Source organism: Tursiops truncatus, chromosome 6 (assembly GCF_011762595.2).
Source record: "Tursiops truncatus isolate mTurTru1 chromosome 6, mTurTru1.mat.Y, whole genome shotgun sequence".
Taxonomy (NCBI): Eukaryota; Metazoa; Chordata; class Mammalia; order Artiodactyla; family Delphinidae; genus Tursiops; species Tursiops truncatus.
In genome coordinates, this window is record NC_047039.1 from 87,594,315 (window position 1) to 87,619,545 (window position 25,231).

The following is a 25,231-nucleotide window of genomic DNA, read 5'->3' on the forward strand; positions in this document are numbered from 1 at the left end:
ATGTACCTGGTTATTGGGCTCTGGTCCCACCTCTGTTATTCACTTGCTGGGTGACCTTGAATAAACTAAATCCCTACAAGCCCCACTTCTCTCATCTGGGATAATAATTGCAATACCTTCTTCCCAGGGTTGCTCTGTACTTTGAGATGATAGATAAAAAAAAAAAAAGTTTGCAAATGATAACAATGCTGCAACTATTATCATGATTTTCCTTTATGGCCAGAGTCTGCCAGACTGAGTGTCTGGCATGAAATCGGTGCTCAATATATATTTGCCGTTTTGTAGTTTAAAAGTTAAGGTCAATGAGATTTAAAGGAAATGAGCAGGCACAGCAGGGCATTCTTCAGCTAAGGCTCGTAACTCTTGGTAAGTCTTTCTTCTTCAACAAAATTAAGTCCTCTAAGGGCCTTCTCCATCACTCATTGTGTCTCCATAGGAAAAAGGAAATGGGATTCAACAGAGCTAGCATGATGGGAACAGAAGTCTCCTGAGATTTCCATGTAGGAGGTACGACGTGACTCCAAAGGGACACAGAGCAGGGAGATGGTGGCGTCAAGGTGGCAGAATGGGGCAGATGTGGACTAGCCACTCACAGCCAATGAGTCCCGACTCCCCGGACCCGGCACCAGCCCAGCACTGAGGCTGCAACTCACCTTTTTCAGGTACGACACAGTGCTACTGCTATTTCTGCACGAGCTGAGGGAGGACTCCACATCCTTCTTGACCAGGGTCAGGTAGTAACCTGTCCCCAGCTGGTTCTTCAGGAACAGGGAGGAGCCCACGCAGCACAGCTTCCCATGGGAAATGATGGCAATCCTGTCCCCCAGGATGTCCGCTTCATCCATGTGGTGTGTGGAGAGGATAATGGTGCGGCCTGCCGGGAACAAACACAAGGACGAGGCACAGGTGAGGCCTGCTGTCCTCACTCATCGCAGTGGCCAGAACTACAGAAATACGAGCAGGGGAAAGCCTGGGAGAAAGACCCCGAGGCCTGTGTGCTCATGACCCCCAGGATGGCAGTGCTGTGAGGACGGCTGCTGCACCCTCACAGAATGAAGGACGGGAATGTTTATTTGGGAACTTGCTACATGCCAGCAGTGTGCTACGTGGTCTAGGTGCATTCTCATTTAACTTAATCCTCTGTAAGGTGGGCACTCCCACCATTATAGATAAAGAAGCTTAGGCAAGTTAAATGACTTTTCCAAGGTCTTGGGCCAGCTTGAGCTGACTCCAAAGCCATGCCCCTCATACTGTACCACCTTGTGTACCTTCTACCCTTCTAAGCTGACTGTACCTCTCCCATCCATTCATCCACTCTGTCAGCACACAAGTTTAGTGCCCCACGTGGGGACAGAGATGAAGGACAACACAGCCTCGGCTCTTGGGAACCTCAGTCTATAGGAGACCATAATTATACTGTACATGTGAAAGTTCTAGGCTGGAGGGAGCCCTGGGGGCCCACAGAGGATGCCCTTTATCCCCATTTCTCTTCTCCTTGCAGGCCCCTAGGGAATGAAGTGTAAACTTGAAGGGTCTTGGATACCAGGCCTCCCACTTGCACACCAGGGCGGAGCTCAGAGCTCAGCTCCACATTTTCCTTGAAAGCAATTCTGTTGCTCTAGCAGGAACAGCCACGAGATACTCTTCCAGAGGCCGGCCCTCCCTCCCTCCCCCTCCCAGCCCAGAAGGCAGAGTAAATACACATCAGTTACCGTGTCGATATTTCAGCAGCAGCTCCCATATTCCCCTGCGGGAGTAAGGGTCCACGCCGGCTGTGGGCTCATCCAGAATGACAACCTTGGATCCCCCAACAAAGGCCAAGGCCACAGACAGCTTTCTCTGCATTCCACCTATGGGACAGAGGAGACAGGATCCAGGGCCAGCCCCAGTGAGTGACAGCAGAGGTGGCGAAAGAGGGATGGAGGTGCCCACCTGGGGACAAGCCCGGAACACGTTTCTGACCCACCCTCCCACTCCCCGGGGAAGCCGGGGACACGGCGGCAGCTGTATTTCCTGCGTGTGTGTGTAGTCGGGGGCGGGGGGGTGCGCTGGATGAGGAAGGCAGCTCTGGGCCTCACCTGACAGCTGACTTGTTTTGCTTTTCAGTTTGCTTGGCGGCAAACCAACATCCAAGGCCATCTGCTCCATCTCTGCTTTCACGTGCTTCTCCGAGAGCCCTTTCAGGCGGGCGTAAAACCAGATGTGCTCTTCAACAGTCAGCCTGGGGACAGAGGGGCAGGTCGGCTCCGGGCCCCCAGGACGCACAGAACACAGTGCCTCCTCCCCCAGAACACGACAGGCACATTTTTCTTTCCCCACTTTTTTTTTTAACTTTATCAATTTCTGAAAAATAATCTCCAGGAAGGATTCAAGGTAGAACAGCAGTGAGCAGTCACATGAGCTACGTGAGAAGCCAAAGCAGCAGGGTGACAGGTCACGTCCACCCGATTCCCCGCTGGCCTGGCCCCCGTGCGTCAGGCAGTGGCAGGTCCTCAAAGGGCCCTCCCCAAGGCCCCACCAACCAAGGAGCTGCCTCGGCCTTAGCCTGGAGCAGCCCTCCTGAACCTCGAAGGACTTCAGCCCTGAGAGAAGGGGGGCCCTGTGGAGGACACAAGCCCGGGCTGCTCACTGTAGATGTGAGGAAACCGGGGCTCAGAAGGGGGAATGCCCTCGCCCAAGGTCACAGAGCTCAGGTCTCTCTCTGCTCACCATGGCGGCTCCCTGCTTGGTGATGGGCAGGCTGAACAGGGGCAAAAGTTCTGAGCAGGAAACACGGGACCCACGTATCAAGGGCCCTGAGCTACTGCCAGGTGAGAGCGGTGGTGGTCTCAGGGAGGGTGTGCGGGGAGAGAGGATGTCCTTACTCCAGAAGGACAGGAACGGAGAGCACCATTTCCCAGGCCTACATCCACCAGCTGGACTGATATAACATTCCCCATCCCACAATTCTGTTACTTTCCAACATCAAAGGACGACCTGCCCTCAACACATCCAGGAAGGTGAGGTCTGCTACCCCCAAAGGTGGTAAAATGCTTACCCGTGACTCACGACACACCTCCAAAGAGGCTGTGCTGGTACTCACATGTCAAACAGCACGTTATGCTGGGGACAGACCCCCAGGTTCTGCCGGATGGTGCTCATCTCGGAGCGAATGTCTTTCCCCAGGATGTAGGCAGTGCCCGAGGTGGGGGGGAACAACCCGGTCAGGATTGACCTAAGGACAAAAACGTTAAAGTACAGGAGTCAGCACTGGCCCTCCTGCCCTGAAGCTCCGCTCCAGGCGGCAGCGTCCGGGCAGACGGCAGAGGCAGCAACCCTCCAGCCCCGTTCCTTCCTAATGGACTCCAACAGACCCCGACACAGCGAAGGAGTCTCTGCTTCAGCGAACAGCTAGGAGTGGCCTATGTGTTGGAAACGGCAGTTCCAGCACAAGCATTTTTTAAATGAAGATTCCAATTTACAACGGGAAGTACACTTTAAAGCATATATTCTTTTTATGCTTAAAATCATGTCCAAGTAAAAGGGACAAAGCAGAACAAATGATTCAAAGATAAAAGTAATTTTTGTGTTTGGCAGTTAGGATTTTTGCGCACCTTTTAAAGAGTTTCTGCAATGTTCGTAATATATTGATTTTGCGTGCTAAAAATATATAAAAGAAAAACAGGAGGAAGAGATTACCTCTTCCCCCACCAAAATGCCCTCTGCAATGGCTGATGGACTACATTGAAAGCCACTGAGGTAACGCTGGTGTGTTTATAGCCTGTGCTCCCTTCTGAAGCTGTCCATCATAAGGTCCTTATAGGTCCCAGAGAAGGCAATCATACAGCCAGCCAGCTGCCCAGCTGTTTCTCACATCTGCTTAGAGACAGAGTTCCTGGAAATTACTTCCTCCCACCAGTACAGCCAATCTCTCTTTCCACATTCTTGCCTCACAGTTCTGACCAAACCAACTCCAAAGGAGACCTTTTCTCAGACTTGTCACAGTCTCAGGTTCCAAAAATACTGCAGAATTCTGAGAACCGAAGGGGAAAGGTCATCTAAAGGCCTCCAGTCTATTTTAACCTGAAGAAATAATATCTAGAGAAAAACCAGCATTTGGAAAGCACTCTTGTGATTAGATAATATTTTTACATTCATCAATTCCTCATATGCTCTGCCCTTGGCCCGGTAACCAAGGCAATGTTCTTAGGTATGAATTTCTAACTGTAGGACAGAACCTTCCTGTGGCTGACTCTGAGAAAGCCACACCCTCTTCTTACATGGTGGTGGTCTTCCCAGCTCCATTGTGGCCCAGGAAGGAGGTGATCTGGCCCTCATAGAAATTCAAGGCCAGGCCGTCAACTGCCACCTTCATGCCATCTCGGTAAACCTTCATCAGGTTCTGAATGGACACGCCCAGCTTCAGGTGGGTGGGTTCCTCCTCCATGCAGACTGTGAGAAGACACAGGATGGAAATGAGCCCACAGAAGACACTGATGAGTGGAGTGTCAAGACGCAGGGGGCTGTGCTTGCACTTTTACAAGTGTCCTCTCTCCACGGCTAGTTCTGGTTTCTCAGGCAGACGGGCAACAAACAGTTATCTAGGGCCTATCTGGGCACTAGTGTTGGTGATGGGAATACAGTGATAAAGGTGCAGAGAGGAGGCTGGGGAAGAAGAGAAGGAAGAGCAGGTGAAGCAGCTGGCACAGCGGGCAATGGCGGGTGGTAAGGAAACTCGTGAGCCATGCTAAGGAACATCGTACTTCACCACTGGCGACTGGGGGAAGGGCACGGAAGAGATCAGCAGGGGAGCGACTTATGAACGACTTAGGAAGCTATACCGAACACAAAGAGCTCCCCTCCAAGAACCTGAGCAAAAAAGCCCAGAAGGCAGCGCCTTTGCTGAACTGTGGGCATCACTACCTACAGTCAGAAGCCAGGAGGGGATGTGCACTCTGGGTAATGCAGGCTGAGAACATTACGAAGCACAGAACGAGCTCTGTGGCAGCCACCTGGCGTCAGCCTGCACAGGCGCATGCGTCTGTCATCAGGACAAGGCAGGCAGAGAGGTTATGGCTCCATAACCACGGCTGTCTTTACCTCTTCTTTCTAGCTGTCAGGATAGTATGAAAAGTATGTTATACGTGTTTGGGGGGATGGGGTGGGCGGAGGTGAAGGCAGAGATCAAGAGCCACTTTGTTTAGAAGCCAAGAGAACAAAGGAAATGTCCCTTAGAAGCCCAGATAGTGACTCCCCGATAAGTCAACAGCACTGGACACAAATGCATGGGAGGATGTGGAAAGGGTCACTTCAGGGGATTTCTCCACCCCTAAGGTGGTTTTAGGCTCTTCAGGCCGAGAGCCACCCCTTGCCCCCCACAGCCAGTAGGGGCAGCTGCACTGCAGTTAAGGGGAGGGCGGGTCAGCAGAACTTACTTTCTGATGTTCCCTTCTGGCTGAAACCAGGCTGGCTCTTCTCATTGCCTTCCTCGCCAAACCAGTAGGACTTAGTACAAGGGAAATACCAGGGCCTGGGGATTCCATATTGGCCTGAAAGCAAAGCACAGGTGTGAGCAAAGCTCAGCAACGCCCCGGCGTCCCCGAGGTGTCCCAGCCAGACACAGCCTCCTTGACTCTTTTCTTGACACAGCCTTTGGAGACAGGACAAAATGGACTGGAGGTGGGGGAGGAGAGGCAATAACATTTACTGAGATCTCTTGTGTATGACAAACATCTTGCAGAATCTTTCCAGCAACCCCACGAGGCAGGTATCATCCCCACTTTAGAGATGAGGAAACTGAGGGTTAAGTAGCCTACTCAAGGTCACTCATCCAGTAAAGTGGAGGACTCAGAATTTGAATCCAGATCTGTATGATACAAAGTTGCATATCCAACGTGGGAAGTTCAGGTAGGGTACGTAAAAAACATTTCACATACACTCCCTTAGAGAAAAATCAGTAGGTGAAACCAGAAAGAGTTAAACCTCACTCTCTCAGAATTTGATCTTCTATGAAAATGTATCCAAGGCAGGTCTTGGTCAAGGAGATTTATTAAGGGAAGTATAAAAATGAATTTTTATGAATACTAATTCGATTAAAGCACAGGCAAGGGCTGAGAGCCAACGTATCTTATTATTCACAAGCTGTACTCAGGAAACAGAACATTTGCTGGTGGTAATTCAGGGGATACAGAATTAGACACCTGGGTCAGCATTGGGAGGATTCTCCTGGGCTAGCCGACCCAGTGTGACCCACCTGGGTTCACCTCCAAGCACCTGCTCTTACCAGCTTTGTGGCCACAGGCAAGTTATTTAACTTCTTCGGGTCATAGTTCTCTCATTTGCAAAAACTGGCTAGAACGGTAACTCCCTCAGAGTAGTCTTATGAGGATTAAATGAACCAAAGTATGTAAAACACTTTGCACAGTGCCTGGCACACAGTGCTCAAGAAACAAGAGCTGTGTCAGTACTAAGAGCTGTACTTTTAGCATCAGCTGCTTCTCCTTGGAGACTATTTGTTTGCCATAGGTCCAAAGCCCTAACCACTTTCCAAGGAGACCCAGGCCCTGCAGAAATGCCAGCACAAAGGAAGGAAAGCCCTACAGCTAGAAATTTCATTTCCCTGGCTGATGTCTAAAGCAGTGTGGAAGCTCAGTGTACCTGGAAACACAGCCTCGGTGTACCACGTCATCACCCCGTAGAGGAAGGCGTCAAACAGCATCATGGAGACCGAGGTGGTGAGGTTGAAGCCATCTTCCTCCATGGGGCTCTCAAAAAGGTTGTCCCATTGCACCCCAATGCCCTGCTCCTCAAAAAGGGCAAAGTACTCACAGCCAAACCCAAAAGCCACAGGAGACAGCAGGCTCTGTGAGAAAGATGCAGAAGTCACTCATCCATCTCCTTGTTTCTCATTCTCCTATCACTGCTAATGCAAATGTCACCTGGAGAAAGGTGAATTTGCCAAATGGATCAATTGCAAGATATGGAAATATTTATCTACAGAGTCCCTTTAGGGGAGTGGGCTCCCTGGCAGCGTATAAAGTGATTCTATTTATAAGCACTCATTATGCTCACACATTTCAGAGATGCATGTATGACGGAATGTAAAACTTTTAGAATTCTATGCTTCCGAAGGTGCCTCAAGGGCTCAGCAAGCCTGTCCCTTACACACACACACGGTCCTCTCAAGCTCCCTGCTCGGCCAGTGATGGCTCAGTGTCATAGGAGCCTGTCTGGGGCTGCTGATGTCTAACGGGTCCAGACAGAGGCATCTGGAGCGTCCTGCAAAAAACTCAGGACAACTCAGTCTTATAAGGACTTGCACCCCCTCGGAGGCCTCTCCTCCTCTGTACAAGGGAGGGGAGTGAAGTCCGGGATTTGCAGGGAGATGGAGTACCTGCTCCTCAGTCTTGAAGTTCAGAAAATATTACTCAAGTGAAACCCCATACTGGACACAAGGGAGACAAGAGTCCAGAAGGAGCCATTTCTGATCTCAAGAGCTTTCAGTTCTATCTGTGGCTATGACTGTGGCGAGCTTAACACGGCCAACAGAGCTGGGAAACAAAAGGTAGAGCTGGCCTCTATTGTCTAAAGGCATTCCCCAGTGCCATTTACCGCATGCAGTGCAGTCTGGCTCCCTACAAAATACCACTGGATTCAATTCAACCAGTGTTCACTCAGAGGACTAAAAATAAGCAATTGAATAAGACACAGTCCCTGCCTTCAAGGAGCATAGAATCTAGAACTGAGGTTCAAGTCCCGTTGGAAAGAGAATCTCTTATCTTCTGTTCTCAGCTTGGACTATAAAGCAGAAGTGAAATACCAGGTGCGGCTGTGACTGCAGCTACTGCAGAAGGGCCAGAGTTACTCACCGCAAAGATCTTGAGCGTGAAGCCCACGTAGTCTTGCCACGCCACGCACAGGACGTAGGGCAGGTACAGCATGAAGTAAATGATGCCTCCACAGGCTGCCGCCAGGTTGGCTCTGGAGAAGAGCGTGCTGATCAGAAAGCACTGCAGGATGGTCACCACGGCGAACACGGACAGAAAGACAAACACCACACTGGGGTCGCTGTAGGGCAGCAGGTTTCCTAACTGGGAAGGAAGAGACCCAATAAGACTGTCAATAAGCAATGATCTATGGGAAGCAGCCAGGGCTTATTCCTGCTCATCTTAAAGACAATACAGAGGAACAGTGCTGTTCATTTTTCTGATGAGTGAACTGAAATCTACTGAAGGGAAATGACTAGCCCAAGACCACACATCAAAGTCATGGTAGAGCCAGAAACAAAACAAAGTCCAGGCTTGATATTCACCAAGGTTCATCTCAACAGACAATTTTGTTCTTTGTTTTTCCAAGAAATAGTATCACTTGGATTCTCCTTCTTCTATAAGGACTACGACTCTTGGCACCAAGACAGAATTGTGGGAGACAGTATCCCACATGGCTTCTCCCTCCGAAAGCCAAGGAAAATGGTCAGGCCATGTTAACATCCCCCATGAGAACCTGCTATGGATTCTGGACCCCGCAATTATCCAAACTCTGTGGACTCTTCAAGTGTCTCTCTAGCAGTTGGTTCTATTTCAGCAGGACCCACCAGCGCTCAGCTGTCACAGAGTGGCTCTCACCCACCAGTCACAGGACCTCCACCCCGGCCACATAGCTCAGCCCTGGCAGTCAGACATCAGAGCATGAGGGGGGCTTGACTTTAGCAAGAACTGCTCTGCCACAGTGTCGGGTGACCCCAGTGAAGTCCTTAACCTTCCTTGGCCTCATTTCCTTGTATGTTAAATGGGTTATTTAGTGAGGATATCACAAGACAGCACACATATGTGCTTTAAACAGTGCTTGGCAATCAGTAAGCGCTCATTTGTAATGAATAGTAGCTGGTATTAAATTAAATGTTACTTCCTTTCCCTTTGCACCCCTCCACTTTTAAAAACATTTATTTTTTTAAACAATGCATCCTTAAATGAAATGATTGTGAAAAAAATGGCATATAAACCTATTAATGTAAGGGGTGGACACAGAACTGCACTGTACAGAGTCCCCTTCGAGGAAGGACTTGTTGTCTGGCTGTCAGCAGACAGCCTCAGGTGTCAACCCCTCTAGGTTTGTCCCAGCTGCGGACAGCTGCCTGGCCCTGGGGCACACCCTTCCAGTGACTAGTGGAAGGGCCTGGGTCTATGCGGTGTCAGGGAGGGAGGCCTTGGGGTAACCTAAAGGGCTGGACATTTCAGCTCCAGGCAAGAGTGCCCGGGGGGTTGGCCGTGCGTCACAGTTCAACTCCTCCCTCTGCTCAATCCTGTATCCTCCCCATCCCCTCTAGAGGTGTGGATCCCTAAGCAATACCCATACCCAAACTCTGCCTCAGCCTCTGCTTCCAGAAAATCCTAACGTGCAACAATATCTATGCTTCTGAGTATGGTTTTTAGAAATTCTGGCAGAATTACCCCCCAATACATCTAGGAAAATGAGTAACTCTCTGATGCTGCCATGAACCATTGCCAAACAGCATGCATAGTTACGCTTGTGCTCACCTGGGACACAAGACCCCTGGTTCAGTCCTGCTTAGCTGCTAACCAGCTGGGTTGACTCTGGACAAGTTGCTGCCCTTCTCTCGGTCTCCCCTTCCCCAACTATAAAATGAGGGAATTGCAGGGAACAGCACATATGACCCCTTCCCTTCCGAAGAATCCGTGCCTTTCTTCTGCTCACATGGCCCACGGGGGGCAGGGAGGGGCCGGTGAGGCAGCCTTACTTTCAGGATGACCACCAGCAGGCCGGCGCTCACGAGCAGGGGGATGAGGCTGCTGATGAACCAGCTGAACCACAGGATGCTGTTGTCCAGGCCCATGATGCGCATGGTCTCCTTCAGCCGCGCCTCCTTCTCGTACACGATGCCCTTGATGATCACAGCCACGGAGTAAATCCAGGCCAACGTCATGAAGAGGGGCATTGACCGGCTCATGACCCGCAGGAAGCTGGAAGGGCGGGGGGAGGAGTAAAGGTGAGTGTAAGTCAGGCTCCTGGGCCAACACCTCTGGGTCTGCACGCAAGAGAAAGCACCAGTACTGAGCCCGAGACGGGCAGACCTGTGCACCCTGACAGTTACGCTTCGTGAGTGGGGTAACGCAGTGATGACACTACTAACAAAGTGATGCCAAAGAAAACTTCTTTGAGGGCTTTTGCTTTAGTAACCAGATAGCTCTCAGATGTCATTAAGCTAAATGGGGGTGATTTTAAAGTACTAAAACAAAACCAACAAAACCAAAACACCGACTCATTCTGTCATGAAAGTTCAACACCTTCAAGGTCATCTCACTATCAACTTGCCTTGCATAACTGTTAACGACAGGTGGTGCAGAAATACACTTCAGGCAGCTCTTGTCAGTAATACTTCAGATTTCCAAAGAAGAACAGGAAATGCAGTGAAGTAAAAGGAACACAGAATCTGGACTCTGAAACTCAAGGTTCAAGTCCCAGCTTTACCACTTACGCACTTACTGGCTACGTGACAACAGGCAAAGGCTCTGGATGCCTCTGACCTCTCATCGTGTTCCCATCTTAATACATCCTTTCTAGAGTAAATCTTGGCTTAGGGGGTCTTTGGAAAAGTCTTCCTTTGGAAAATACTGGCTAATCTTTCTGAACGTGAAAAACAAGATAAATCCAGGTGACCTAGAAAAGCTAGAGTGAGCCCTGCAAGGAAATGGGCTGTTCAATGCAAAGCAGGGAGAAATACAAGGAGAGGAACCCTGCTCCTTCTGCACTCTGATCTCTACACACACACTCTCCCTTACACAACAGAGAATAAGAGAGTTTCCAGAATTCAGAAGAGACATGACATATTTCAGATGCTTGCAATAACTACACCTCTGCCTATTCTCTCTCTCTCACAAGAAATCACTGGCTCCAAAGGCACAGTCCCCACAGTGAGAACCTGGCAGCACAGTGACTAAGCACTAAAAGATTATCTAAAATGTCTAAGATAAAAAGGCCTTGTTCGGTTTTATTTGCATTGTTTGAAAACGTGGTTTACCACTTATAGAGAGGAAGAAGAAAAACTGACACAAAGTCTGCTTTTATAGGTCTAGAACGCTGTGCCTGTGTTTGGGGGACATGAGGATGTGTGGATGTGTTTGGCATGTGCTCGTCATGACACATCTTAAACTTGCAGATTGGGCTGATTTTGACTGAAAGGATAGAGTATAAAAAAATAAAAGTTCTGGTAACCATGGACTAGAAAGGAATGAGGATTACTGGTGACGTGGCTCAAACTGGCAGCTACCTACATCTGGCATCTTATTTCCTGAAATTCCCACAGAATTCCAAAAACAATTTTTTTTTTTTTTGCAGTAGCTGCAATCTTGCTTTAACCAATTTTTTGACCCGTGTCAATACACACATAAAATAATCATTCTGTTTCCTCCCTTGACGTGTGTGTGTGTGTGCCTGTGTGTGTACACACCACCTGGGGACAGTGTTAACCAGTTAAGCAAAGGTGGTGGCTCTCTGGTAACTTACATGTCATCAACGTAACAGGGGTAAGGCATCTGCTGCATGTAGATGCCAGTTTTCTTCTCTGTGCCCGTCAGCACCCGGATGATTGCCTGCTCCACCACATCCTGCAAGTACGCGAAGCCCCCCCAGACGTACCGCATATCCTCAAAGGGGTCAGCCCGAGGACCGGGGTCCCAGTACCTTAAATCAAACCACAGGAGATCAAACATTCCTTAGAACCATACAATAAAAAAAATTCAGTCACCCACAATCCTACCACCATTACAGAGCCACTTTTCTTATTTCTGTATCTTACTTTCTGGTCTCAGCTGACACGTACACATGTTTTTAAATAAATTTAATCAGAATGAGCAAACCACTTGTTAGTTTGGGTTTTCCCCCCCTCCATTAGTTCCCTAACATTGCAACAAGTACACGGGCCAAAATGTACTTAACCATTCCCTTTTATCTTGCTTATTTGCTCCCTTTTATAGAAAGGGATAGTGCTAGCACAGAGAATCTAATGTCTTTTTTTCCTGTTGATTTAATTCCTCAGGACTAATTCCCTTGAATGGAAATGCTGAACCAAAAGATAATGATATTTTAAGACCTCTGAAATAGTTGTCTCCACAATGAATGAGCCATTTACACCAAAATCATGCCACCAATTTGAGTTATACTTTGTTGGAAATTTTTACCAAATTATTAGTTAAAATAAAGTACCTCCAGTCACATTAGCTGCTCTTGACTTTCCCAAGACTGGCTGGTACGATGGCGGGATTCAACTTACCCATCCTTGATCTTATTCGTCCTCTCCACATTGTCAATATCCATCCGGATCTTGTACTTGACGTGATGGGGCAGCTCAACACTGCCAGGAGCAATTCCAGTGAACACGATCCCAGCCCAGAACTTCCGCTCATCCAGTAGCTCCATGGACTTGTTGATGAGCAGAACCTCTGTTGCCACTGGTTCCAGCTTGTTCAGGTTCACACACTGAAGGAAGAACAGCCGACATGAGAATGCCGATGGCCAGGAAAACAAGCAGTGGCCAAGGCAGAATCCATGCTAAGAGAGAAGCGCTAAGTGCATGACTTTTTTTATCCTCCCTCTCTACTCCTCTCTCAAGTCATTCTCCAATATTCAATTGAAAATGGGTTGTTTTGGTTTTTAACTGCAATTTAAGGGAAATGTTGGAAGTATTTAGAGGTAAGTTACCTATACTGATTTTTGTGGAGGGAAAGAGGTTTAAACCTCATTTTCGCTTCTGTTTTCTTAGTTAATTTTGAGTCATAACAACTAACCAAACAGAACAAAAAAACCTTTCATTTGTCCCTATTAAGTCACATCATTTTTAGGACTCAATTTTTAAAGTGTAATCGGTCCTATTAGATTTTAGATAAGTTTCATAAGTAATGCTTTTTTAAGGGAATGCTTTGTTGCCATTAGGTATTGGGATATCAAAACACAGGAAAACCTAGAAAACGATGGATAGAGACATTCTTGAGTCAGATAGAATAAAGCTAGAAGTTAGGTCTGTTGATTTACTCATTCAGTCATTTAACTAACATTCATTGAGTACCTTTTTGTACATTACACCCTGTGTTAGGTGGAGGGATACTACTGTAAATAAGATGACACATTATTTCTAAACTTTACTCCAATCCAAACCTTATTGCACCATCTCAGAGAAAGAAGCCAAAGCCTTTTCTAAGTGGTCCGCAGAATAGATCCTCACCTCCATGAAGCGAGAGATGGTCTGGATTGCCTGGTTGGTTTCATTGAAGGCTTCTCTCCAGGTGTACACAGAGCCATTAGTGGACTGCACTTCCTCTGGGTGCTTGGCCAGAAATGCCACGATATCTTTGGCTGTCCAATCTAAGCCTTCCAATCGCTGTTCCCAAAAGTGGTCATTGCCTCTGCTGTCCAAAAGCGTCTGCCATTCCCATGACAAAGTACAAGTAGTAAACACCAACTAAGTCTTGATGAGCACTATATGGTTTACAAAACCCTTTCACATACATTGTCTTTCTTTAAAATCTTCATAGAAAACTGTGAGATAGGTAACCCAATGTTTCCATTTTACAGGTGAGAATACTGGGCTCTCGGATTCTACTGCACCTTCCCACTACATTATATCTTCTTCCTCTTTTGAGACCCAGGCTGATGATTCCTCATAAAGACCCTGATCTCTAGATTGAATTAAGCCACACCTACTTCTGCTGCTTTAGTTTGGGAAAGGAATTCTGCTGTTAAACCAATATGATCTTTTCCAGTTGCGGGATGCATGGGTCATGATGCAAAGGAGGCCTGTCTTCCATTTCTTATTCCCTAGCTGGCTGGCTCTCCACGTGGGTCAACACGGAAGAGAAGGAAAACCAATCTGGTGCTCAACCAGCAGGTGCAGAGGACCAGGGCAGAGGCCTGCGCAGATGTGCTGCCAGAAAAATGGGCCTGTTTCAACCTCAGCTCATGGAAAGGAGAATCAGCTGCAACTCCTTTCACACCTTTGAGAACATACATGAAGCTCTGGCTCTACTGAAATGGAATCCCTAAGGGGCCAAACTCTGCTATTTTTTAAATCAGTCTTATTTCTACTAACATATAAGTTTTTTCCCCATGTGGCTTCATATTTTTTATTACAAAGGGAGCATAATAGTTTTTATAGAGTATATAAACTATAATTTCATTAACTATTCCCATACCGTAGCATTTAGTCTAATTTCTCACAATAACAATTATTATAGCAATAACGTTCTCTCTCACATGGTGACTTTTTTCTTTAAAATTATTTCTGTACGGGATACATCCCTGAGGGTGTGTGGAAATGCAGATACACAGGATAGCACATTTTTTATGGCTCTTACAATTTTCATTCCAAATTGTTTTCCTATAGGGAATAACAATTTATACTGTCATCAGTTAAGATATGTGTTTTTGTTAACAGAATAGGTACAAAATTGTACCTCACAAAGGTTCACAGGTGTATGGGTTAGTGATTCTGAAATGACTTGTTTGGGACTTGAACTGAGCACATAAGACCTGAGTGAAGACACGTGGCATTTGGGGTGAGGCCCTCCCTGGCCAGTGTGGCTTCTCAGCAATATGGCCAAGGAGGGCAGCAAGGCTGGAGAGACATGCCCAGTGAGATCACTGATCACGTGGCCTTTCTAGACCACGAGAGGGGCCAGGAGACCAAAGATCCCCCTCAGGAGCAGTGGCCAGGGAGAAAGCAGAGGCTTGAGATGAAGGAGACAAACAGCAGCTCAGAAAGGAGAACAGTTTAGTATCAGTGGGTTACATGACTCAACGGAGAAGCACCTCCAGATATGTGGGGTGATGCGACGGGTGTAGACAGAGCCAGAGACAGCAGAAGATAAGAGCTACCACAGAGTAGAACGGTAGCTGTCGTGAGCTGGGGGAAACAGGGAGGTCAAAGGGTATGAAGTTTCAGTTTTGCAGTACAAAGAGTTCTGAGGCCCTAATGTACAGTGTGGTAACTATAGTTAATGATACTGTCCTGTATACTTGACACTTGCTGAGAGGTAACTATGTGAAGTGAGGGACATGTTACTTAGCTCCATTGTGCAGATCATTTCACAACGCATACGTATATCAAAACACCAAGTTGTACACCTTAAATACATACACTTTTAATTTGTCAATTACACCTCAATAAAGCTAAAAAAAAAAAAAAAAGAAAGAGCTACCCCAACAGACGCAGAAGTCTCAAGCATTGCCTTGTGTACCAGACGCAAGGCTGCAGGGGGTACAGAGGACTGAGTGGCCCAAGCTTGTGGAGTGAACAGTAGAGAAGAGAAAGCAGCTGGAGGAGGTTCCTTCGACCTCCGCCCGCAGGCTGATGAGTCCGTATTTGGTGTCTCAGCCTAACCAGCCCCCTACACTCCAGGCCCCAATACCCACTGTCCTGTTGGACATCCCCACCGTCCACCAGCTAGAAATCAAGAATCATCCTGAAGCTGCCCTCTCTTTCACCCCTCCACAATCAAGCAGTCACCAGGCTTTGCCTCCAGCCAATGCCTTGGCCACCTACTTGGATAGCCTCTGCCCTGGACTCTGCCTTCCACCTTTCCCCTCTTCAATCCACCTGTCAAACCAGAGTAATAGCTCCTCTTGCCTAGCACCCTTTCATGGTGCTCCAGAGCTTAAAGTAATGGTCCTCAGCTTGACGCCCAAGGCTCTCCAAACCACATGCCATGCTTTTCTTCCCAGCCACAGCTCCTCCATTTCCTATCACACATTCTGTGTTCTCCAGCAGGAGTGCTGATGAGTGCCATGGCCATGTTGGCAAGCACCTTGTCCCAGAAGAACTGAGAGCCCATGAGCTGCTGGAGCACCCAAGCCAAACCGTCTATTTAAGAGAAGGGGAAGCATCGTTCTGCCTACAGACTAAAACTCATGGAGTTCCTTCAACAGGGACCCTCACCATCCTCTGAGACGCAGAAGGAGAGAAGGCCAACAAGTAGAAATGTACATTCTAAGGAGAGGACCAGGAAGAAGACACCTGAGACCACACCTAAGTCTATGGCACTGTCTGTGGCTGGACCACTTGAATCCCTTTTGGAGGAGAGACTGGAGTCCAACAGAGATCTATCCTTGAAGGGCATAAGTTGTTGTTGTCATTATTAGTCAGAAGTATTCAGTCAATCCATACAAATTATTGTTCATGTTTTTCTGACTGAAGTCCCTTGGTTTTTAAAGTCTCCCAATTTAAGAATTAAATTGCAAGACTAGTGCAATAAAGATGACTCCAGCTTTCCCCTCATTGGAAGACCACCTGCATATCATCCCTCCCAGGGACATTAAGGGACAGTCCTCAGCCTGGGAGAGCGCCTCCCACGGTAGATACCTCCTCTAACACCCAGCTGCCCCTCCGATCAATGAGGTGTCAAGAAAAGAAACCTGGCAAAATCCATTTGTGCTTCTTAATAGCAGCAGGAAAAAAGGAAGAGGCCTCTCTCACCATGGAGAGAGGAAATAGTCTAATGATTCTCTGACTCAGCCCAAGGCAGGATGATGCGATTAAATGGCACTCAGGCTCAAGCAAAGGAGACATTCCATGCTCAGACTCCTCCGCTTTTGAATCCAATTGTCTCTAGAGCATTTATCCCTTTTCAAGTGGTTCTGAAGCACTAAGTGCAATTCCCCTCCATGCAGTAACAGTAACACTCAGTAACACTGCAGTAACACTCACACGGTGCCTCGGGGAATGAGTATCTCAGGTCAGACCAGACCTTTGCTCACACACACCTCTGTCCAAGACCCACTAGGACATAGTAGGGCTAAGTAAGATGCTGTGGCTCTAGAGCCAGAAATGAAAATAATCAAGGTCCTGTAATCACCAAACTCTTGCTCCAAATACCAGCCCTAGGTTTCTTGGAAATCTGATTTTGACTATCAGACGCATTGATGCCGATGTGCATGAAATGGTGTGACTTGTGCACCGTCACCTGTAGCTCTGCCAAGTGATGGGCCTGTGGCTTGAGCGACGCTCAGTACGTCTGCACTGGTTCAATGTAAAGAATCCTCATCTCAGTCACTTCTGGGAAAGTAAGGAGCATCAATCAGGTACCCGGTAATCAGAGGGACACTCACCCGGACAAGGTCCATTTCTGGGCTGCTCTCCATGAAGGTCCAGATCTTGGGGCTGAGCTCTTGCCACATGCCTTCCAGATCATGAAACACAGCCAGTTCCTGGAAGGTCTTATTCACCTGGAGTCAAACGGGGAGCCAGGGGCAGCAAAAAAAAAAAAAAAAAAAAAAGAGAGAGGGAGGCAGAGACATGAGAACTCAGCTGCTCCCTGAAAAGATGTTCCATCACAGAAGCCCTTTTCCAGTCCTTCCCATTCCCAAGAAGTGTCTGCCTGCAGCAGTGATTCAAATACCCAAGGCTGGAGAGCTGGCCCTCAACAGTCAGCTTGGGCCTGAGTCAAACTGGTGGTTCTCACTCTGGAAATCCCAGAAGAGCCATGAGTATACTCAACACACACCGTCCGAAGCCACCTTTATATTTTTGTCCATAATTCTAGGAGGATTCTGTAGAGGGCCTCTTGGGCCCAGGCAGCTTACCTCAGCCATAACCTGCTTTGTGACTGGAGTGTCAGGTGTATACAGGATCTTCCCAACAAGCAGGGGCTTGAGAGCTTTCCATATGATGCGGGAAAGAGGACTGGACTCCAGATTCTTCATCAAATCATTGCAATAAGGAGCTATGAAGAGGATGAAAGGCAAATATTTGTATGCATGCTCATGTACTTGCAGGAACTAACAAGAGCTTTGGAGCCAGCTGGTCAGTCATGGGTTCAAATCTCAGCTCTGCCACTTAATGGCTATGTAACAACATCAGTTGTCTGAGCCTCAGTTGGCTCCTCTGTAAAAATAAAGTTAATGACATCTACTTGGCAGAGATGTGGAGAGGATTAACTGAGATGCTATCTGTGCAGCCCCTAGAACGATGCTTGATAAATAATCAGAGCTTATTGTAACACTGATGATGGATAACTCACAACTGAGACAATATGGAAAAATGTTTTTTATTATGCACAATCCTTTATAACTCTAAATAGCTTGCACCAGTCCTCACCACTCTGTTTTTATTGGAAACAAAGAGCTGAATTCAGACTTTGGTTTTCAAGCAGAAATTTTAAATTTCCCTTTAATTAATAGGATGTAATAAACATCCGAAACTGAAAAGTCCAAATTTATAACAGACAGTAGGGTTTGATTATCCAGAAGCATTCCTGATTTTTTAAAAAATTTCATTCTGGGTTCTTTTAGATACTAAGTATCCTCTACATGCTACAAAGATAATTTTTGTTTTCAAGAGAATTTTCTCACAGTTGTATCTGTTGTGAAAATGAAGGTTCCCTTGGGTTGACTTACAAAGTGAGGGAGCGGAGGGGACGGCATTTCAGAAAACCGCCTACAGTGCCCTTCCCTTCAGGCTCGCAAAGCAACCTGACATGTCTGGAGTGCTTCACTCCAGACAAGAACAAAAGGTTCTTGCGTCACAATAACGCACAAAAAGCCACCTCACTCTGTCTGAAAGGCACAGCTGCAGTTAGAAATGGAGAAAGGCTCACTTGCATCATATTTTCAATGAAAACGATGCCACTGTCTAAAACTATAACACTGGCTCCTGCCTGCCACCAGGCACAGGACACACATCCCCACAAAACTGCCCAAGTGTGGGGAACAGATATGGAGTTACAAGGTTCTTCAATGCCACCTTGCAGCTAAGAACCACAAACAGCAGATCACATGTCCCGGTCTGATGGCACACACACCACCATGAACAGGTATTTTGGAGGTCACGTGGTTTACCGAAAAAAAGCATGGAGCCAGGCAGATCTGGCTTAATCCTGGCTCTTGCCGATTAGCTATGGTGTGGCTTTGACCAAGTCGCTGAACCTCTCTGAGCCTATAAAATGTGGGGTTATAAAACCTTCCTCGCAGGGTTATTGTAAGGGTCAAATGAGATAAGTTAAATAAAATGCATAGTACATAGGAAATGTTCCCTAAATGTTACCTTTTATTATTGTTGTTGTTGTTGTTAAGTCTTTATTGTAAAGCATACCTCAAGGAGAGGGAGGGGAGGGGGAGGGGCAAGGGAGAGGGGGAGAAGAAGGAGAAGATACTCGATCACTTTGGGAACCACCCTCCGACATCCCCCAGAAAACTGAGGAGATTGGCTTTCAGTCATCCATTCACTTGATAAACACACTGTACGCCTGGGATGTGCCAGGCCCCGTTCACACAAGTGGGGACAGTTCCCTGATTAAGATTCCCTCCTCTAGGAGCTCAGTCTGCGGGGCAAACAGACAGGTAAACAAACACCCACCACTGCTACGTAGGGTGAGGATAAGCACGAGGAAGCAGGTGCCACAGGGGCCGCGGGGCTGAGCCTGGGACCGAGGTGGGCTGGGCCCGGGGCTTGGGACTGCACGGACACTCACTGGTAGAATTGTCATAGAAGGTGCCAGCGTCGTCCTCAGTGCCGTTGCCTCCAAAGAGAGCTTTGTAGTTGTTGTCCTCATACCAGTTAAGGGACTTTATCTTCAGGCCCCCACCCTCGGGATGGCCGCAGACGATGCGGGACACGGCCTGGTAGATCTGGGTGGGGGAGCTGGAGCTGTTCGCGTTGGTCAGAAACATCACCTCCTGCCGCATGTCAGTCCAGCTCCTCATGCTGAAGAGCTGGTGGACAGATCAGGAGGAAAAGCAGAGGGAAGCGCGGGGCAGGTTGAAGACACAGAATAGGAATGAACAGGTTAATGTCTTGACCTCGCCAAAGCCTCAGCCCAGAACATATCTTGTCTGATGTCACCTTTCAGAGGGGCATCGCTCTGTGATGGGATTGTCAGAGCCTTGCTACTCCTCTGTGGTCCAGGCACCAGGGGCATCGGCGTCATCGGAGAGGCCGTTTGAGGTGCAGATTCTGGTCTATCTATCTACAGTTCAAATCTGCATTTTCACGTGGTGCCCAGGTGACTCCTAGACACATTAGAGACTGAGAAGCACCACTTAGCAGTTAGGGGAGCCCCAGGTGACGGGCTTTATCTCATTCGGATGATCACTGAGTTTACAGAAGAGGATGCTTTCTCTGAATGACTATGTGTTCATAGGCGTACGTCAGGAACCGCTCACACCCTCGGTCACTGCCTCATTTCTAAAACACCTCAAACCTCAGTGTGGAAACTGAGGGGCCCTCTGCCCCCGGGCAGAAGAGGTGCTGTGTGTGAAGTCCCCATCCTCGTCTCAGCTGAGTGTCGGGCAATGGAAAGAGCGCATGGTGGGGGACCGAGTTTGAATCCCACTTATGTCTCTCATTAGCTCACAGCTTTCAGAAAGTCACTTCTCTGAGGGCCCAACTTCCCATCAAGATGATGAAGCTAAAACAGTGAGGTGAGGAGAAAATCACACGATATCTGACGTCCCAGAGAGGGCCCAACACAGAACAGTCCCTGCCGGAAGACCCAGATGACCAGCTCTTTGTCTCACACACCAACGTACTCCAGCACTGTGCGGACTTCTTGGCCCAGTGGCTCTTATAATTCAATATTTATAGAGCACTTTGTATTTCCACACATTTCACAATAAATCATTAAAAAATCCCTACATTCCTTGACATGTCACTGCTTGTCCTCACCGCCTGGAGGCCTGAGGTGTGGTGAGCAGAGGGGAGTGGCTGCGGAACCCTGCACTTGCCCCCGGGCCCAGTTTTCCATCTCACAGAGCCTGCTGGCTCCGGTGAGTGACAAGGTCCTGGGCGCCACAGAGCCCACATTTGCCTTCTGCCTGCAAGGGGAACCAGGAGCCCCAGAGGCGGTCAGAGGTCACAAAGATTCCTTCCTCCAGAGGGAGCATCTAACACCGGGAGAACACAGTTAGGCGGCCCGCTTTTCCTGACTTTATCTTCTCATCACCTGTATGAGGTATACAGACGGGGAGGGGAGAAGTAGTCACACCACCTCTCCTTTCCTTGGTGGGTGCAACAGCCCTAGAGATCTTTTTGTTTGTTTGTATTTTCTGTTTTTTGCGGTATGCGGGCCTCTCACTGTTGTGGCCTCTCCCGTTGCACAGTACAGGCTCTGGACACGCAGGCTCAGTGGCCATGGCTCACGGGCCCAACCGCTCCGCGGCATGTGGGATCTTCCCGGACCAGGGCACGAACCCGTGTCCCCTGCATCAGCAGGCGGACTCCCAACCACCGCGCCACCAGGGAAGCCCCCTAGAGATTTTTAAACGACAGCAAAAGCCACTCACTTCTCTTTCTTACCACCACCATCCCCCAATCAAAAGGACAAATTGCTCCCCACCTAAAGCCAGCACATCTTTGGACAGAAGCACCATAAATGACTGAGTTATTCCAAGCTCTGGGCTCTTCCCGGAACCTGTCTCAGGGGCAAACTCCTACTCGTTCTTCTGCACCTCAAATCCCGCTCCACACCTCCTCCGTGAAGCCCTCCCCCTCACAGGGAAGGGGGCCGCTCATCTTCCAGCCCACGGAAGGTGGCGTTTGATCGACATCCGTGGAGTGAAGAACCGCTGACTCACTTTCTCAATCCACTGCGATGGCCTCCTCCTGCCCTCGCCCCCATCACAGTCTCCTAGCATAACAGCCGAACCATAAACGACCCTCATCCTCTAGGTCACACCAGGCGCCCCTGCTCCAGACCCTCCACTGGCCTCCCATCTTACTCAGTGTAAACCCAGCCTTGGCAGCCCTGCACCACACTCACCTCCTGCTGTGACCTTACCTCCGACTCCCCTCTCACTTGCTCTCTTTGCTCTGGCCATGGCTGGGCTCCTCCCTGATCTTTATTTTATTTTTTTAACATCTTTATTGCAGTATAATTGCTTTACAATGGTGTGTTAGTTTCTGCTTTATAACAAAGTGAATCGGCTATACATAGACATATATCCCCATATCTCTTCCCTCTTGCATCTCCCTCCCCGCCTCCCTATCCCACCCCTCTAGGTGGTCACAAGTCACCAAGCTGATCTCCCTGTGCTATGCGGCTGCTTCCCACTAGCTATCTATTTTACGTTTGGTAGTGTATATATGTCCATGCCACTCTCTCACTTCGTCCCTGGTCTTTACATACATCTCTTCATCGTGCCTTACATCAGTGTCTTTGGATTTACGGTTCCTCCTGCTTGGAGTGGAGGCCCTAGTGTCATTCCCTTCAGGCTCAGATGTCACCTGACCAGAGAGGACTTCACCAATCAGCCCCCTTTAAGACACCACCTCATCACCCTCCAGCCTCTTACCCGGCTTTATTTTTCTTCATGGCAGGCATCCCTGCTGTCACATGATATACAGACCTGTTTATTCCTGTCTCTCGCCCCATGTCAGTCCCACGAGAACAGGGAAGTTAGTGCACTCGCTGCTGAGTCCCCAGCACCCGGCTGTGGCAGGCACCTGGTGGGTGCTGGGCAAATAACGGAGACACTGTTTCCTGCCCTGCCTCCCCAGGCTCACCTTCCCGTCACTGAGATGTGATGCTCATGTCCGCTCTCACTCATCTGGCTCCAGAAGTCCCCATTCCCAGCCAACTGCCAGCCCTGTTAATCCATATTTTCTTTCTTTGAAGAGTCTCCTTTTTATTATATTTCTTTGTTTATTTATTATCTATTTATTTATCTATTATTTTATTTATTCCAGTTACCATCAGGGTTCAGACAAAAAGTGGGCTTAAGTAGCAAGAACATGGGCTTTCGAGGCCAACGGTCCTGGGTTCGAATCCCAGTTTTGCCAATTAACTTACTAGGTGACTGTGGGCAAGTTGTCTAGCTCTTCTGAGCCTCAGTGTCACCTGTAAAATGGGCACAGTAGGACCCACTCACATCTGTCATGTGGATTACACAGGGAAATTGGGTGAAACTGCATGAACCAGGGCAGCTTAGCTCCCTTCTCCCTTAGTTTCCTCTTAAGGGTTGTGCTTTGGTCAAACAACCAACTTTCTTTCCAAACATGGAGCAGATCAACAAGTGCACTTATTTATTTATCTCCTCCCATTTGTCCCAGGGAAACGGCAAGTTAGATAACGAGTCACTCATGGCAAAAGTGACTTGACTTAGTGTTCCATTGAGAGGAGCGGGTGGCCCTTGCCGTCCAGGACCAGGGAACAAGCAGGGCACAAGGAAGCAGCTGCCAGGAAAAATGTATATTGTTCAGTTGGAGAGGTTCTACCACATGAGCATCACATGCTTTCAATTTTTCTTTTTACCCCAGACAAAAGGCAGGCCAGTGACGTAAGAGGAAACAGCTGCAACCAGACCGCGAGCTTAGAGGCAGCCTCCCATGTTAGAGTCCCTGCTTTGCTTTCCCTAAGGCTGGCAGGGACCTGCAGAGCAGTACGGGGCATATCAGTGTCAGCTAACGGGGCCCAGGAGAAATGACTTGCAGGGCAGGTTCTGTTTCTCATTCTGCCTCCTGGAAGAACCCTGGGAGACCCAGCTTCTCCACCTACAGAGCGGTCACCAGCATTCATAACCGGAAGACCAGATGGCAGCCTGGAACAGGGCTTCTCCTCCTGAAAGTGACCCAAAAGCCATGCCTCTCCAGTCAGACACACATGAGCAGAATTGAAAAACAGAACAGACCCCAAAGCAAAACACTAATAAATCAACAGCATTGAATCTCGGTGTTTTCTCTATTTTCCAAACGTTCTGCATTTCCCATAGTGACCACGCAAGCCTTTATTCTTAGGAGACATAAAGTGAGCTTTGATATTTGAGAAAAATGATACAAACCCCAAAAAATGACTTAGAGAAGCAACTCATAATAAGACTGGACCAAGTCTGAGAGAATTTCACCATGAATTATTCCTACCCAGTGTCTTAAACATTAAGGCCCGCATGGTTTCTGACCACCATCCCTCAAGCTTAGCTCTTTACACACCTGGCTCCAAATGGTTCCCCCTTTCCAAGTCTAATGTGAAACAAGGCTGGGTGTCAGAAAGGTGAGCACATGCTGACTGGGAGGCAGAGGAATGGCTAATTGCTTTTTGTAAGTTAGGCCCCCTGATCCTGTGACAAAGGTTATTCTAATACGCTTGTAAACATGTGGACCCGAAAGGTAAGCTCAACTTTTATCAGGAGACTACATTCCCATAGTTGAACTCAGGGCCCAGATATTGACAAGGGAAAGATCTGAATTAGGGGTACCATGTTCTTCCCTTCAGACAGCAAACAAATGTTTTGGTAAAAAGACTGTCTTGCTTTGCTACTGAAAAAGAAATAAGGATGGGCTTCCCTGATGGCGCAGTGGTTGAGAGTCCGCCTGCCAATGCGGAGGACACGGGTTTGAGCCCTGGTCCGGGAAGATCCCACATGCCACGGAGCAACTGAGCCTGTGAGCCACAACTACTGAGCCTGCACTCTAGAGCCCGCAAGCCACAATTGCTGAGGCCCGCATGCCAAGTCTGTGCTCCGCAACAAGAGAAGCCACTGCAATGGGGAGCCCGTGCTCCACAACAAGAGAAGCCACTGCAATGAGAAGCCCACGTGCTGCAATGGAGAGTAGCCCCCGCTCGCCACAACTAGAGAAAGCCTGCACACAGCAACGAAGACCCAACTCGGCCACAAATAAATACATAAATTTATTTAAAAAAATAAATAAATACGGAGAAGTTGCTGGTAAGACAAATACAGTACACGGAAGATGAGGAGGAATCATCCTCTTTACAAATGGGTCATTAACTAGGGGCCAAGAGTAATTATGAGAGAAAGTTCTAGGCTAGATATCAGGCCTTCAGCCCCTAGCTAATTAACCTTGAGACATCTATGAGTCTTGGTTTCTTCATCTCTAAAGTAAGGAGATCAAATCAGGTAATTTTAAGATCACAGGTATAAAGCTGATTTTACATTTCCTATGATATTCAAGTCAAAAAGACCCTCTGAGCCAAACTCAGGGTGGAAAGAAGTGATAGCGGATGATCTGCCTTGTGGGGCTGAAAAAGAAACGACTTACCTCTTGAGCCACAATCCCAAGACTATCCAGCAAAGCTTTTGTGGCTTCAGCCAGCTCCTTGCTGGGGAAGGGAGATGTGGAGTTTAGTTCTGTCTGCAATGAGAAAAAAAAATCCTTTGTTTCTAAACTCAATGTAAACCTGAAATCTGTATTTAAAAATAAACAAGTGAATTAAAACTATTCACAATCTTGAGTTTAAAACACAAGAAACCCACTCCTAATCAAAATAAGGCACTAAAGTTATTCTAACTGTAT

The 25,231-nt window shown here is 48.1% G+C and overlaps 1 protein-coding gene across 8 annotated transcripts in view; it reads right to left on the reverse strand.

The window, feature by feature from the left end:
• ABCA1 (ATP binding cassette subfamily A member 1) overlaps positions 1 to 25,231 on the reverse strand; it is a 183,097-nt gene that overhangs the window by 35,096 nt on the left and 122,770 nt on the right. For all 8 annotated transcript variants that reach the window (XM_033858351.2, XM_073806347.1, XM_019949001.3 and 5 more), the window contains 16 exons: positions 24,977 to 25,069; positions 19,455 to 19,695; positions 17,569 to 17,708; positions 17,095 to 17,211; positions 13,217 to 13,414; positions 12,269 to 12,474; positions 11,503 to 11,679; positions 9,737 to 9,959; positions 7,848 to 8,069; positions 6,637 to 6,841; positions 5,415 to 5,528; positions 4,260 to 4,431; positions 3,083 to 3,214; positions 2,079 to 2,221; positions 1,713 to 1,850; positions 654 to 874 (listed from right to left, as the gene is read on the reverse strand). In XM_033858351.2, coding sequence (XP_033714242.1) covers positions 654 to 874; positions 1,713 to 1,850; positions 2,079 to 2,221; positions 3,083 to 3,214; positions 4,260 to 4,431; positions 5,415 to 5,528; positions 6,637 to 6,841; positions 7,848 to 8,069; positions 9,737 to 9,959; positions 11,503 to 11,679; positions 12,269 to 12,474; positions 13,217 to 13,414; positions 17,095 to 17,211; positions 17,569 to 17,708; positions 19,455 to 19,695; positions 24,977 to 25,069 — 2,742 coding nt within the window. The remainder of the gene's footprint in view (positions 1 to 653; positions 875 to 1,712; positions 1,851 to 2,078; positions 2,222 to 3,082; positions 3,215 to 4,259; positions 4,432 to 5,414; positions 5,529 to 6,636; positions 6,842 to 7,847; positions 8,070 to 9,736; positions 9,960 to 11,502; positions 11,680 to 12,268; positions 12,475 to 13,216; positions 13,415 to 17,094; positions 17,212 to 17,568; positions 17,709 to 19,454; positions 19,696 to 24,976; positions 25,070 to 25,231) is intronic.